At 51.4% G+C, this 13,154-nt stretch overlaps 1 protein-coding gene across 2 annotated transcripts in view; it reads left to right on the forward strand.

Annotated features, from left to right (window-relative positions):
• Nucleotides 1-13,154, forward strand: part of ANKRD13A (ankyrin repeat domain 13A) — a 35,284-nt gene that overhangs the window by 6,002 nt on the left and 16,128 nt on the right. For both annotated transcript variants that reach the window (XM_084761405.1, XM_084761406.1), the window contains exons 2-4: nucleotides 6,236-6,368; nucleotides 8,300-8,424; nucleotides 11,597-11,642. In XM_084761405.1, coding sequence (XP_084617531.1) covers nucleotides 6,236-6,368; nucleotides 8,300-8,424; nucleotides 11,597-11,642 — 304 coding nt within the window. The remainder of the gene's footprint in view (nucleotides 1-6,235; nucleotides 6,369-8,299; nucleotides 8,425-11,596; nucleotides 11,643-13,154) is intronic.

Below are 13,154 nucleotides of genomic sequence, written 5' to 3' on the forward strand. Positions count from 1 at the left end.
CGTCCCGGCACATGAGTAGGGCTTGCAGCTGGCACACAAGCATCTTACGTTGTCCAAGCACCTCTTGAAGCACAGAAGGGGTTGAGTTTATCCAGACCAAGATACTAAATTCTTGTCAGCGTTGAGTATCGCTGGTAGCCAGCGCTGGTGTAACTCGGCCAACTGTGAGAGTGTTTGAGGCCTCAGAAGAGCTCTCGGTAGAGTGCCTCTTAACCCGGAGCTCTTTAATGTTCACTGGGCCTTGGAAGTTGTGTTCCAGGAGTCGTCTGGCCAAGCCTTTGGGACTCCGTAGGCCTCACGCTGATGCTGGGGAGTAGAGGCACACTTAGAGGGACAAAGGCAAAGGCTTGTCCGTGCAGCGCTGGCACTGGTGGAGGGTGGCAGACAGTACCTGAAGCCAGCTGCGGAAGCACAGCAGCCAGGAAGGGGAGAGAATGTTCTAGACAGCCCCAGCCCCTGGAGCCTGGCAGAAGCCTGTGGCAGGCAGGTGAGATCACTGAGCACACATTCTAGTCAGTGTCCTTTGCCTGGAGGCTCTCTGGTGCTCCTCCTAGGTCACTAGGGACTCAGGCTCACAGAACCGCCTAGGGGATACCTTCCCTGTCTGACTTGAGGCAGAGGCCCGGGACAGTCTGAGGGCGGCTGACGTGATCGCCATGTGCTTGGTAGCACAGGGCACTGAGAAGTCACAGAAGCTGGAATTGGGGCCCAGGTTGTTTGCAGCTCGCCCTCACAGATCACCGTTCGCCGCCTCTGGAGGATGGCGGGGTGATGAAGAAGTTTGTGGAAGAGAAGTGGCAAGCACAGGGGAGGTGTGCAGACTCTTATTCCTTGACTTCGTTCGAGACCCAAAGGGGAAGAGGGACTTTTAATGTAATATAGCTCAGGGTTGAGTCAAAACAGCAAGGCTCAGAGTCTGTTGAATTCCAAGAGCTGTCTTCTTTGGGGTACTGTTAGAAGGCACTAATGAAAGTGAGCCAGCCCCTCAGGAGGAGTGACAGCCCCTCAGGAGGAACTGCACAGTGTGGGTGGACTGAGAGGAGCCCCGTGTGGTGTGAAGCCCTGTGCCAGGTGACACCTTCCTGTGAGAGCTGTGCAGTGGGCACCTTCACAGCTCTCATTTTGCAGGGAGCGAACCCAAGCTCAAGAGAATTGAAGCGGCTCGTCAAGCAATAAGACAGATTATAGATGGTAGAGTAGTTTACGTATAAACATGCGTTTTCCCGACATGTTTATTGGTGCCCAATTCACTTATAGATGTGCCTGTGTGGTTTGGATGAATGAATGGTGTTTTAAGCACTCAGTTCCAAGCTAGTGATTTCTGGGGACAGGTTATGCACCTATATGGTGCAGCCCTGTGGGAGGGAGTGCGTCACTGGGGGGCAGGCTTTGAGAGTGTGTAGACTGTGCCCCTTCCCTGGGCTTCCTGTTTGTCGCTGAGATATGATTCCTGCTCTGGCCACCATGACTGTCTGCCATAGAGGACTCATTACCCTCAGGAACTGTAAGCTGAATAAATGCTTTCACTTCGCTCGCTGTGGTCACGGTATTTTTTTCACAGCAGCAGAAAAGTAGCTGATACACTACCCATGGAACGTGACCCTCCCGCAGTGTTTAGTGTGTTCTCTGTCAATTCCAGACATTTCCACCACCCTGAAGAGAGCCCCGCCCATCGCTCCCTTTGCTGACATCTGGAGACTCCCACTTGCCAAACGCCATGTGTCCCCCATGCCACTGTCTCTGTCTTCAAACGGTGGCCTGGTCTGTTTGCCTCAACACAGCTATTCTGGCAAAATCGGAAGCTTGGGTTTTGTTTTTAACCTGTTAATACTGAAAAAAATTTTAAAGCATTTAAATTATTTTTAAAATAATAAATAAAAAAGGGAGCCGTGTATTCTTAGCATCCACTTTCCCTTCTCCCCAGTCCCTTCAAGCCTAGGCAGCTAACATGCTCTGCTTTGGTAGATCTGTCTTGTCTGGAAATCGCACATGAACAACAGAACAGACTCACGTAGCATGGCCTTTTGTGTCTAGCATGGTGTTTTAGAGATGGATGTATGTTATGGCATGTATCTGTTCTTCTTTTTCATGACTAAATGGCGGTCTTTTGCATGGATTTTTATATCCTCTTTTTGAAGAATGTCTAGTTTTCAGAGTGGACATACTTGTTTTGTTTTTTGTTTTTGTTTTTGTTTTTGTTTTGAGACAGGATTTCTCTGTGTAGCCCTGGCTGTCCTGGACTCACTCTGTAGACCAGGCTGGCCTCGAACTCACAGAGATCTGCTGGCCTCTGCCTCCCGAATGCTGGGACTAATTAGTTTTGGAGTGAATCCCTTGGGCTTTTCTGTGTACATGATCCTGTATTGTGTGAGTAGATAAGCTTTTATTTATTTCCATTTTATTTGTATGTACTCTTGTGCTTTCCTGTAGGTGTGTTGCCATGTGAGAGCAGATGCTCAGAAAGGCCAGACCCCCTGGACCTAGGGTTCCGTGTGGCTGTGAGCTGCCCTCTGTGTGTGCTGCGAACCAAGCACGCCCTACGCAGCCCAGCTCACTGTGTGTGGCTTCCAGGCCTGGCACTCAGGAGGCCAGGCTTGGGTGGGAAGTGCGTCCACGCGCTGAGATGTGTCCTTAGCACCCACGTTTATTCTTGATTTGACCCAGCTCTTGGTTTTAATAACCCAGGGCTTTGTTCTTGGCAGCGTAGCAAGGCAGCTGTCAGTGCAGTGGACACCTCGAGGGCCTTCTGAAAGCTCCTTATCTTCCCCATCCTCTTTATTCTCCCCTGATTTTCTTTTGTTTATTTTTCTGCCCCCCCCAAGACAGAGTCTCTCTGTGTAGCCTTGACTGTCCTGGACTCACTTTGTAGACCAGGCTGGCCTCGAACTCACAGCGATCCGCCTGCCTCTGCCTCCCAAGTGCTGGGATTAAAGGCGTTCGCCACCACGCCCGGCCTTTCCCCTGATTTTCTAATCACTTTGTTGCTGGGATGAAGTAGGGGGTTTCTTCATGCCTTTCTCATTTCAAGTGTGACCGGGAGGCAAGGTAAGCTCGGAGGAATTCTCAGCAGCCGTGTAAAATGTGATGCCGAATGTGTCTTTCTGCAGTTCAGAACAGAAGAACGCTAGCAACGTAGCGAACTGGGTTTTTTTTTGTTGTTGTTTGTTGTTTGTTTGTTTGTTTTACATCATGTCTAAGAATTATTGTCCAGGAGGCTCAGTGTTGGCTGCAGCCTCAGTGGGTGCTTCTTTGTTTCTGTGTGTGGCCTGAGTAAATCATTCCCTTCCTACCTGCTTCCCTTCCTTCCTGCTTCCCTTCCTTCCTGCTTCCCTTCCTTCCTGCTTCCCTTCCTACCTGCTTCCCTTCCTACCTGCTTCCCTTCCTACCTGCTTCCCTTCCTACCTACTCCCCTTCCTACCTGCTTCCCTTCCTACCTACTTCCCTTCCTACCTGCTTCCCTTCCTACCTACTTCCCTTCCTACCTACTTCCCTTCCTACCTGCTTCCCTTCCTACCTGCTTCCCTTCCTACCTACTTCCCTTCCTACCTGCTTCCCTTCCTACCTGCTTCCCTTCCTACCTACTTCCCTTCCTACCTACTTCCCTTCCTACCTACTTCCCTTCCTACCTGCTTCCCTTCCTACCTGCTTCCCTTCCTACCTGCTTCCCTTCCTACCTACTTCCCATCCTACCTAGGGTGAATAGAGTAACTGATGTGAGGGCAGGCGCTCCTGTGTGGCTGGCGGCGTGCTGAGGCCGTGCCTCTCATAGACTGAACTTGAGTTCATAGTTTATGTAATGGAGGGAGGGAAAGTAATGAGGGTGCTAATTACTTTCTTTACTGTTAAACTTCAGCTGTGTTCCTAGTTTACAAGTTCATAGCCTTTCTACTTTTAGGAAAATGGTTATTTAATGCAAGTTAGAGAGTAGGATGTCAGAAGCTAAGAAATATAATACTTTGCCCCTACTTTTTATAGTTTCAGTCTCTTTGGTGCAGTGGACTAGCCATGAAGTCTGCTGAAGTCTTGGGAACATGGGAGGTGGTGTGGACCATGTGTGGAGACATGATGGTTGGCCTTCCCTATTCAAGGCTTTTCTTTCTGTCAATGCAACGCAATCTACAATCATCTGGATTCTAGGGATTATCTACAATGGCTTGGCCAGTGGGCGTGTCTATGAGAGATTGTGGTAATTGGCTTAGTTCAGTGGGTGTGTCTGTGAGGGTTGTGGTAATTGGCTTATCATGTGGGTGTGTCTGGTGAAGGATTGTGGTAATTGGCTTAGTTCATGTGGGCGTGTCTGTGAGGGTTGTGGTAATTGGCTTAGTTCATGTGGGCGTGTCTGTGAGGGTTGTGGTAATTGGCTTAGTTCAGTGGGTGTGTCTGTGAGGGTTGTGGTAATTGGCTTATCGTGTGGGCGTGTCTGGTGAAGGATTGTGGTAATTGGCTTGGCCAGTGGGCATATCTGTGAGAGATTGTGGTATTGGCTTAGTTGATGTGGGAAGACTCAGCCCACAGTGGGTGGCACCATCCCCTGCAAAGCGGGGATGCTCAGTTTGAGAGCTAGCAAGAGAGCATGCAGGTGCGTGCTTGTCTCTGTCTCTGCTCTTTACTGTGGGCATGACGTGACCAGCCGTCCCAAAGCAATGGCCTGTAGCCTGGAACTGTGAGCCAAATAAAGCCCCTCCCCCTGAATTGCTCTTTCTGTCAAGGTATTTGATCACAGCAACCTAGAGCACCACCCATGAGCAACCAGAGCCTGTGGCTTAGGAAGTGGGAAATTCCCCAGAGAACTCGCTTCTTTTGAGTCAGCGGTGGACCCTCTGCTGACTGCTCTGTCCTGCTGGAGGCATAAGGCATCCCTGTCCAGCAAGGATGCCCCTCACTGTGGTCACTGAGCAGCCTTTGTGTCAGATCTGCAGTGGAGGTCCCGGCCTCCAGGGTCCCGGGATTAGAGGTGTGCGCCACCCTGCTGGGTGAAAATTCTTGATCTTATTGTATGAATGTATGTGTGGGGAAAGCATAGTGTATCTGTGGGGTTCACTGCTGTTCTTAGCTTCAGGCTCTCACAAGGACTCCTGGGACCTATCCCCCAGGGAAAAGAGGGTACCCTATTTTAGCACCTGGGATTGGCTTAGGGACCTCATGTTCAGCAAGCACACTGCTTCCCACTTCTTTTCCTCGATGACAGTTCCTGCCTTCATTGTGCAATAGCTGTGATATAAATTTAGCAGGACGGGAGGTTGCATAACTGTCAGATCGCGGCCGTTAACCCTCAGTCACTTACTCGCCCTCCTCGGCGGCCTGTGGAGCGCTTGTGTGGAGACTGTGGCTTATGCCTAAACAACTGCCATCTCCAGGCAAAGCTGTGTCCTTGGAAAAGCACGCAGAGCTGTGCAGTGCAGGCAACGCCAGGACATTGACGCTTACGCCAGACTGTGCCACTTGCCTCTGGAGACCCAAGGGAGGGCTCTGAGAGCAAACCAGGAAAGAAGACTGCAGGCTTGGTGTGCCCGTTGGCTCTCACTCCTGGTCCGTGAGGCCACAGCTGCTGCTGTGTGCTCCTTCTAGGCCGTGGGAATTCAGCACACATGAGAGAAAGGCTTTGTAGCAAGTCCGGCTCGAGAATGCAGGCTTAACCTGGCCCAGATGAATGTCTGGGCTTTCAGTGTTGACTATAGGCCTGTCCTCCTGTTCTGGACCACAGACCTGTCCTGGTCTGAGTGCTCGCTGAGCCTGAGAGGACCCCAGCATCTGCGGCACAGGCCGTTGCAGCAGGAAAGCTCCTGGCCTTTCTAGGCCTTGTTTGAATGGTGTTGGGGGTTTAAGGTTTGCTCTCGAGGCCTGGAGTCTTGTTTGCTTATCAGGCTCGTAACTTTATAGAAAAAGGAATCCACTGTTTAAAAAATTAACTAAAACAAAAAAAGGAAATTGAGCACTGTGATGATGCACCCCTGAAATCTCAGTGGCGGGTGGAGGCAGGAGGATCAGAGGAGCTCAAGGCCAGCCTGGGCCATCTGAGAACCTATCTCACACAAAACCAAAACCCAGCCAATTCAGTGACCATGCTCTTGTGTCTAGGCTCACGTGCTTGACCGGTGCTCACGGGCACAAACGCCCGTGGCATCTGTTGCTACCGTGTGCTCATCGTGTGTTCTGGATTTCTGTGTTTCATTATTGCTGGACATGCATTTTTATGCTTTCTACTCGGTGTATGACGCCAGTGTTTGCTTCACAGAGTGCAGAGGCGCTGGACCCACGGGGCCGGACATTACTGCACCTTGCGGTTTCTTTGGGGCATTTGGAATCTGCTCGAGTCTTGCTGCGCCATAAAGCAGATGTGACCAAAGAAAACGGCCAGGGATGGACAGGCAAGTATCCTTATGTATGCCCCACACGTTCATTTCGATATCTCTGGCTGAAAGGATGAGTCTCAGTGGTAATTTTCCGCTCAGTCTTTCTCAGGGCAAGGGGCAGGGATGACAAGATGAACCCTCAGTAGACAGTGACTCCTCTCCAGAATTGGCCCATCCCAAAGCTTCGAGCAAGCCACTTTACCCTGGGGTGTGGTAGGAGGGCCAGTGAGGCCAGCAGTGTAAGTGGAATCAAAGATAGGAGCACCCGAAGCAGCGTCTTCTGGTGAAATCTTGATGTTTGCTGTTTGTTCACCCTCTAGTGGCTATTAGTGGCTATTTAGTGGCTATCAGTGGCTATTAGTTTTATGTGGACCAAGCAAGGACAGGTGCATGTGCAAGTGCCACCAGCCAGAACCACGTGTAGTCTGAGGAGGTGTGGTGGGGCCGATGAGCGAGCTGGTTTTCTTTTTTTTGTTTGTTTTTGTTTGTTTTTTGTTTGTTTTTCCGAGACAGGGTTTCTCTGTGTAGCCTTGGCTGTCCTGGACTCACTTTGTAGACCAGGCTGGCCTCGAACTCACAGCGATCCACCTGCCTTTGCCTCCCGAGTACTGGGATTACAGGCATGCGCCACCACGCCCAGCTTGGTTTTCTTTTTTTAAATTTAACTTTATTTTGTGTGTATTGGTGTTGGGGTGTCAGATCCCTTGGAACCGGAATTACAGACAGTTGTGAGGAGCCTTGTGGGTGCTGGGAATTGAACTGGGTCCTTTGGAAAAGCAGATAGTGCTCTTAACCACTGAGCTATCTCTCCAACCCCCTGGTTTTCTTTAATGAGGGGATGAGTTAGCAATCAGAGGTCATGGCTGAGCCCCAGAACCTCCAACCTGAGTTCTTTGGCACTGAGGCACATTCCGCTCCATGAGCTACACAGATGGTTTCTCCTGTTGGAATTTGTCAGGGAATGTAAGGACAAAGGGGACATGAGGATGCAGGGGATGTGAGGACGCAGGGGATGCAGGGGTGTGGGGATTCAGGGGATGCGGGGATGCAGGGGTGTGGGGATTCAGGGGATGCGGGGATGCAGGGGTGTGGGGATTCAGGGGATGCGGGGATGCAGGGGTGTGGGGATTCAGGGGATGGGGGGATGCAGGGGTGTGGGGATTCAGGGGATGGGGGGATGCAGGGGTGTGGGGATTCAGGGGATGGGGGGATGCAGGGGTGTGGGGATTCAGGGGATGCGGGGATGCAGGGGTGTGGGGATTCAGGGGATGCGGGGATGCAGGGGTGTGGAGATTCAGGGGATGCGGGGATGCAGGGGTGTGGGGATTCAGGGGATGCGGGGATGCAGGGGTGTGGGGATTCAGGGGATGCGGGGATGCAGGGGTGTGGAGATTCAGGGGATGCGGGGATGCAGGGGTGTGGGGATTCAGGGGATGCGGGGATGCAGGGGTGTGGGGATTCAGGGGATGCGGGGATTCAGGGGATGCGGGGATGCAGGGGATGCGGGGATGCAGGGGTGTGGAGATTCAGGGGATGGGGGGATGCAGGGGTGTGGAGATTCAGGGGATGGGGGGATGCAGGGGTGTGGGGATTCAGGGGATGTGGGGATCAAGGGTGTGGGGATTCGGGGGGTATGGGTACAGGGGGTGTGGGGATTCAGGGGATGTAGGGGTACAGGGGATGTGGGGGTGTAGGGATTCAGGGGTATGGGGTATAGGGGGAGTGGAGGTACAGGGGACATGGAGGTACAGGGGACATGGAGGTACAGGGGACATGGGGGTGAAGATGCAGGGAGCTTGGGGATGCAGGGGATGTGAGGATTCAGGAGACATGGGGGTGCAGGGGTGTAGGGGTGCAGGGGGCATGGGGGTACAGTGGACATGGGGGTGCAGATGCAGGGGATGTGGGGATGCTCGGTGACGCAGTTTTGCCCTTTCGTTTTCTAGTTCTGCACGAAGCTGTGAGCACAGGCGATCCTGAGATGGTGTACACAGTCCTGCAACATCGAGACTACCACTACATGTCCATGGCCCTCGAAGGTGTACCCGAGCTACTGCACAGGATTCTTGAGGTAGCCACAGACTGGCCACGCCATACTCTAAGCTCCGTGGCCTGTGTGTCTTCCTCACGTCTTCAAAGTAGTGAATATTGTGCTATGTTGCCAAATAGTGCCAACCTCTGCCTGTCTTGTCTTGTCCGAGTGCAGGCCTCTCACAGGTTATGCTTCTGGGGCAGGATGCGGACCTTTCTCAGTGCCACTTTAGAATTCAGCCTGAGGACAGTACATGTCAAACCCAGTCTGCCTGGCACCCTGTGTTCTTAGCAGAACCCGGTGCTAAAGGTGATCTTACCAAAATAGTGGTGGCCACACTGCTGTGCTGCCATTTCCGCGGGTCCGTGCCACTGCTGTGCTGCCATTTCCGCGGGTCCGTGCCACTGCTGTGCTGGCATTTCCGTGGGTCCGTGCCACTGCTGTGCTGGCATTTCCGTGGGTCCGTGCCACTGCTGTGCTGCCATTTCCGCGGGTCCGTGCCACTGCTGTGCTGGCATTTCCGTGGGTCCGTGCCACTGCTGTGCTGGCATTTCCGTGGGTCCGTGCCACTGCTGTGCTGCCATTTCCGCGGGTCCGTGCCACTGCTGTGCTGGCATTTCCGCGGGTCCGTGCCACTGCTGTGCTGCCATTTCCGCGGGTCCGTGCCACTGCTGTGCTGGCATTTCCGCGGGTCCGTGCCACTGCTGTGCTGCCATTTCCGCGGGTCCGTGCCACTGCTGTGCTGCCATTTCCGCGGGTCCGTGCCACTGCTGTGCTGGCATTTCCGCGGGTCCGTGCCACTGCTGTGCTGCCATTTCCGCGGGTCCGTGCCACTGCTGTGCTGGCATTTCCGTGGGTCCGTGCCACTGCTGTGCTGCCATTTCCGCGGGTCCGTGCCACTGCTGTGCTGCCATTTCCGCGGGTCCGTGCCACTGCTGTGCTGCCATTTCCGCGGGTCCGTGCCACTGCTGTGCTGGCATTTCCGTGGGTCCATGCCACTGCTGTGCTGGCATTTCCGTGGGTCCATGCCACTGCTGTGCTGGCATTTCCGTGGGTCCGTGCCACATCTCCTCGCCGCTCTCATCACTTGTAGCCACTCGTGCTCTGTGGCTTCTGACCCACTTCCTTAGTTCACTCGCAGCTGTTGGCTTTGGGGACATTATCTGCCCTGTGAATCACAGTGTGAGATGCCTTTCTTTATAAGCATTGGCTCCTGGGCTGCTGGCTTGTTTGGGATCACGGCTCTTTGCCTTTTGAAGGGACAGCTTTGGAGCACTGTGATGTGCCCACGGTGGCAGTGGAGGCTCCATTTCCTCGCTCTGGAGTCCCAGCTTACACAGAACAGCCTCTTAGCGGTTAGCTAGTTAAGTCAGGTGGAGAGAGGGATGAACTTGGCTATAAAAAAGGCAATGGCCGGCCACCGCGCTCTTCAGAGCAGGTTGTACCAAGCTTAAGGGGAGTCTTGTGAAGATACTCATTTCCCACGTGAGCACAGTGAAACGTCCCATGAAGTGTGAGGCAGTTACCTGTGCTGTTTTAGAAACAGATGTCCGTTTACAGGTCTGCAGGGTCATGGAGCTCTGCTGCTTTCTCACCTGAGTTACTATAATCGGGAGAAAGTCATTTGTGGGGTTTTTCCCCTGAGGCAGCATCGATCTAGTTCAGGCTGGTCAGCCAGGATGCCCTCCTGCCTCTACCTCCCAAGGCTGGGGTCACAGGCGAGTCACCACGCCTGCCCCATGCACTGATGGCTTGGAAGTCGGGCTTCCGACATGCTAGGCAACTGTTGTATCCGCTGAGCAACATCACTAGCCTTCAACTGTCTGTTTGACAAGGAAGAATTAAGATTCAGTGTAAAGGATTTTTAAAAAATAAAAACAAAACAAACTACATTGACCCTTAGAAGTGGACTGCATTGATTTGTAGTGACGCTTCCCGTTACAGACAGTCCACAAACCACTCTTTTTGGCAGCAGAAGCTCTTGTTGATGGTGGCATGTTTGGGCGCTGTCTCCTTAGACCGTATGTTAGCATCCTTCCTTACCAGCTATCCCTTGGAGGTTGTCTTTGCCCGAGGTTGGTTTCCTGCAGGGGAGATTTGCCTCTGCCTAACTCAGGGACAGGAACCACTGGGAAGCTTTGTGGGTAATGAGAGAATAAGGAGACAAGTCTATCTATGACCTCTCTGTCTGTCTGTCTGTCCATCTCTGTCTCTGTCTGTCTGTCTGTCCGTGTGCCTGCCTCCCTCCCTCCCTCCCTCCCTCCTCCCTCCTCTCTCAAGAGTCTCACTGTATAGCCCCAGATGTCCTGGAACTCACTCTGTAGACCAGGCTGGCCTCAAACTCAAGGATACCTTTGTCTCCCGAGTGTTGGGATTAAAGGTGTGCTGGCACATCTCATCTTTTGGATGGTAATTTGGGTGTGTTAATTAGCTCTTGAAGAGCCTTCTGTAAGAAATTAATCAGAGGGAAAAAAGAGAGAAAAAAATTCTAAACAAGGATGTTGCGGTGGTATGGAATTTTAGAAAGCCAAAATCTAAAAGGAACCTGCGACACTCTTAAGCTGAGGGAAGGTCCGCTCTCCGGGAAGTGATGCCTGGCCTCCCATCTTCATACTTAGAGCCAATAAACAGGAAGCGCTTGCCAGCACACTGAGCCTTTACAGTCAAGTTCCCCACAGAAGAGGAGCCCCGATTCCTTCTCTGCACCTTGGACAGGCTGTTACCCACATCACACGGCAGCTTTAACTGTTCATGCCAGGAGCCCGACCACCCCATAAGGTTCCATTTCCAACCCAGTCACTTGTCTGGTAACTTTTTTCTTTTCTTTTTTAAAGTGACATTCGTTTTTTTGAAGTGCGGTGGTGCGTGTATACCACAGCATTTATGTGGGCGTCAGAGGACATCTTGTGGGGGTTGGTTCTCTCTTTCCGCCATGTGCGTCCCAGCGAGCAAACCTGGGCCGTCAGGCCTGGCTGCTAACCCTTTGCCCACGGAGCAGTCTAGCGGGCTCCTGCGCTAACGTAGCTGGCTAGAGATGTATTCATCAGGGTAAAGTATTGAATCGAATATAAAATATTTGTTTCAGTGTGTTCATACTTTCTTTGCGTTTTCTCCTCCCCCTTAACTGTTTAAGAAGCCACACAAAGCCTGTTATGCTTGTTTCGCTGAGAGCGCCATGCTCACCCATTATAAACCTCTGTCTGCCCTCCAGGCCCCGGATTTCTATGTGCAGATGAAGTGGGAGTTCACCAGCTGGGGTGAGTGCTGGAGGCTGGCCGTTTACTTGTTCCCAAACTTACATACCCGCTTCATAGGCTTATTTCCCTTTGTAAAAGCTGTGTGTGTGTGTGTCTCTGTGTGTCTGTGTTTGAGAGTGTGTGGGTGTGTTTTATTTACTTATATTTTTAAAATATTTGTTTATTATTTATAGAGTATTCTGCCTGAATGTGTGCCTGCACACCAGAAGAGGGCACCAGATTACATTATAGATGGTTGTGAGCCACCATGTGGTTGCTGGGAATTGAACTCAGGAAGAGCAGGCAGTGCTCTTAACCTCTGAGCCATCTCTCCAGCCCGTGTGTGTGTGTGTGTGTGTGTGTGTGTGTGTGTTTTAAATCCAAATGTGGTTGATGAACCTGCATTCCCATTTAGTCTCCTAACCTTTTTTTTTTTCTGATATTGGACTTTGGCCCTGAACGTGTATAAATATAGCACACAGACACTTTTGTCTCCTACTTGCATTGTGTATCCCTGACACCCACTTTGTTAGTGTGATTGCTTTTTATTACTTTTAGGGGTGAATGGGGTTGGGTTGGTATAGCCCTGCCTGGCTCTCTACTCTGTGTAGCTCACAGTGGTCACACTCTTGCTCGTCAGCCTGCCCTCAGCCTCTGTGCTGGATTACATGTGTGTGCCAATGCTTGCAGCTTCTTTAAGAAGTGGGGTCTCATTGTGGCCTCTGGATTCCTGGGCTGAAGTGACTTCTTGCCTTAGCTCCCCAAGTACCTGGGACTAGGCAGGTACCACTCCGCCTGTTTGCCCAGCCATCTTATCAGTCGTAAATGCCCGCTTGTAATGTAGTCATTTTAATGACTTACTACAGCTTGTTACTTTTATTATGTTGCGTAGCTTGAGTCTCTCAAATTTGTTATTCTAGGCAAAATGAGACAACTAGCAGAATTGTTCCTTCTCTCTCTTTCTCTTTCTCTCTTTCTCATTCTAATTTTCTACAAGAATGCATGTATTTCCCCCCAGAATATTCTGCAAGGCAATTGATGATACCTATTTTCATAGGTATCTGCTTTTTCCTTCTTGTAGGTCAGTGAACTAACACTTGATTTTTATAGCTTTTTCATTTCACTCCAGTTTCCGGTTTTGATAAAAAGTGCATTTTGAATGGAGGTTGTAGTATGGGGGCTGTGGCCACAGCTGCAGTGGACGTGTGAGTGAGAAGGCCGTGTGAGAGAAAAGGCCGTGTGAGAGAGAAGGGCCACACTTCTGAGCCCTGGCCGTCAGTGCAGGCCCAAGAAGACCGATGGGAAATTAGTTCTCTGTTTTCTCTGATGTGTTGCAATAAAAGGCTATTTTTTCTTCATTTTTAATAACATTTTAATGTTGGCCTGATACATGCTAAGCATCTCCTGAAGCATTGATGTGCACCTCTAATTTTCCTATTTATTATCCATTGTTTGTGTCTGTGGTACCAGGATTGAACCAAGTGCATACAAGTGAGCTACCACTGGGATAAACTCCAGCCACTTAAAACACCT

The sequence above is a fragment of the Acomys minous genome (assembly GCF_964271855.1).
Source record: "Acomys minous genome assembly, chromosome: 16".
NCBI classification, from domain to species: Eukaryota; Metazoa; Chordata; class Mammalia; order Rodentia; family Muridae; genus Acomys; species Acomys minous.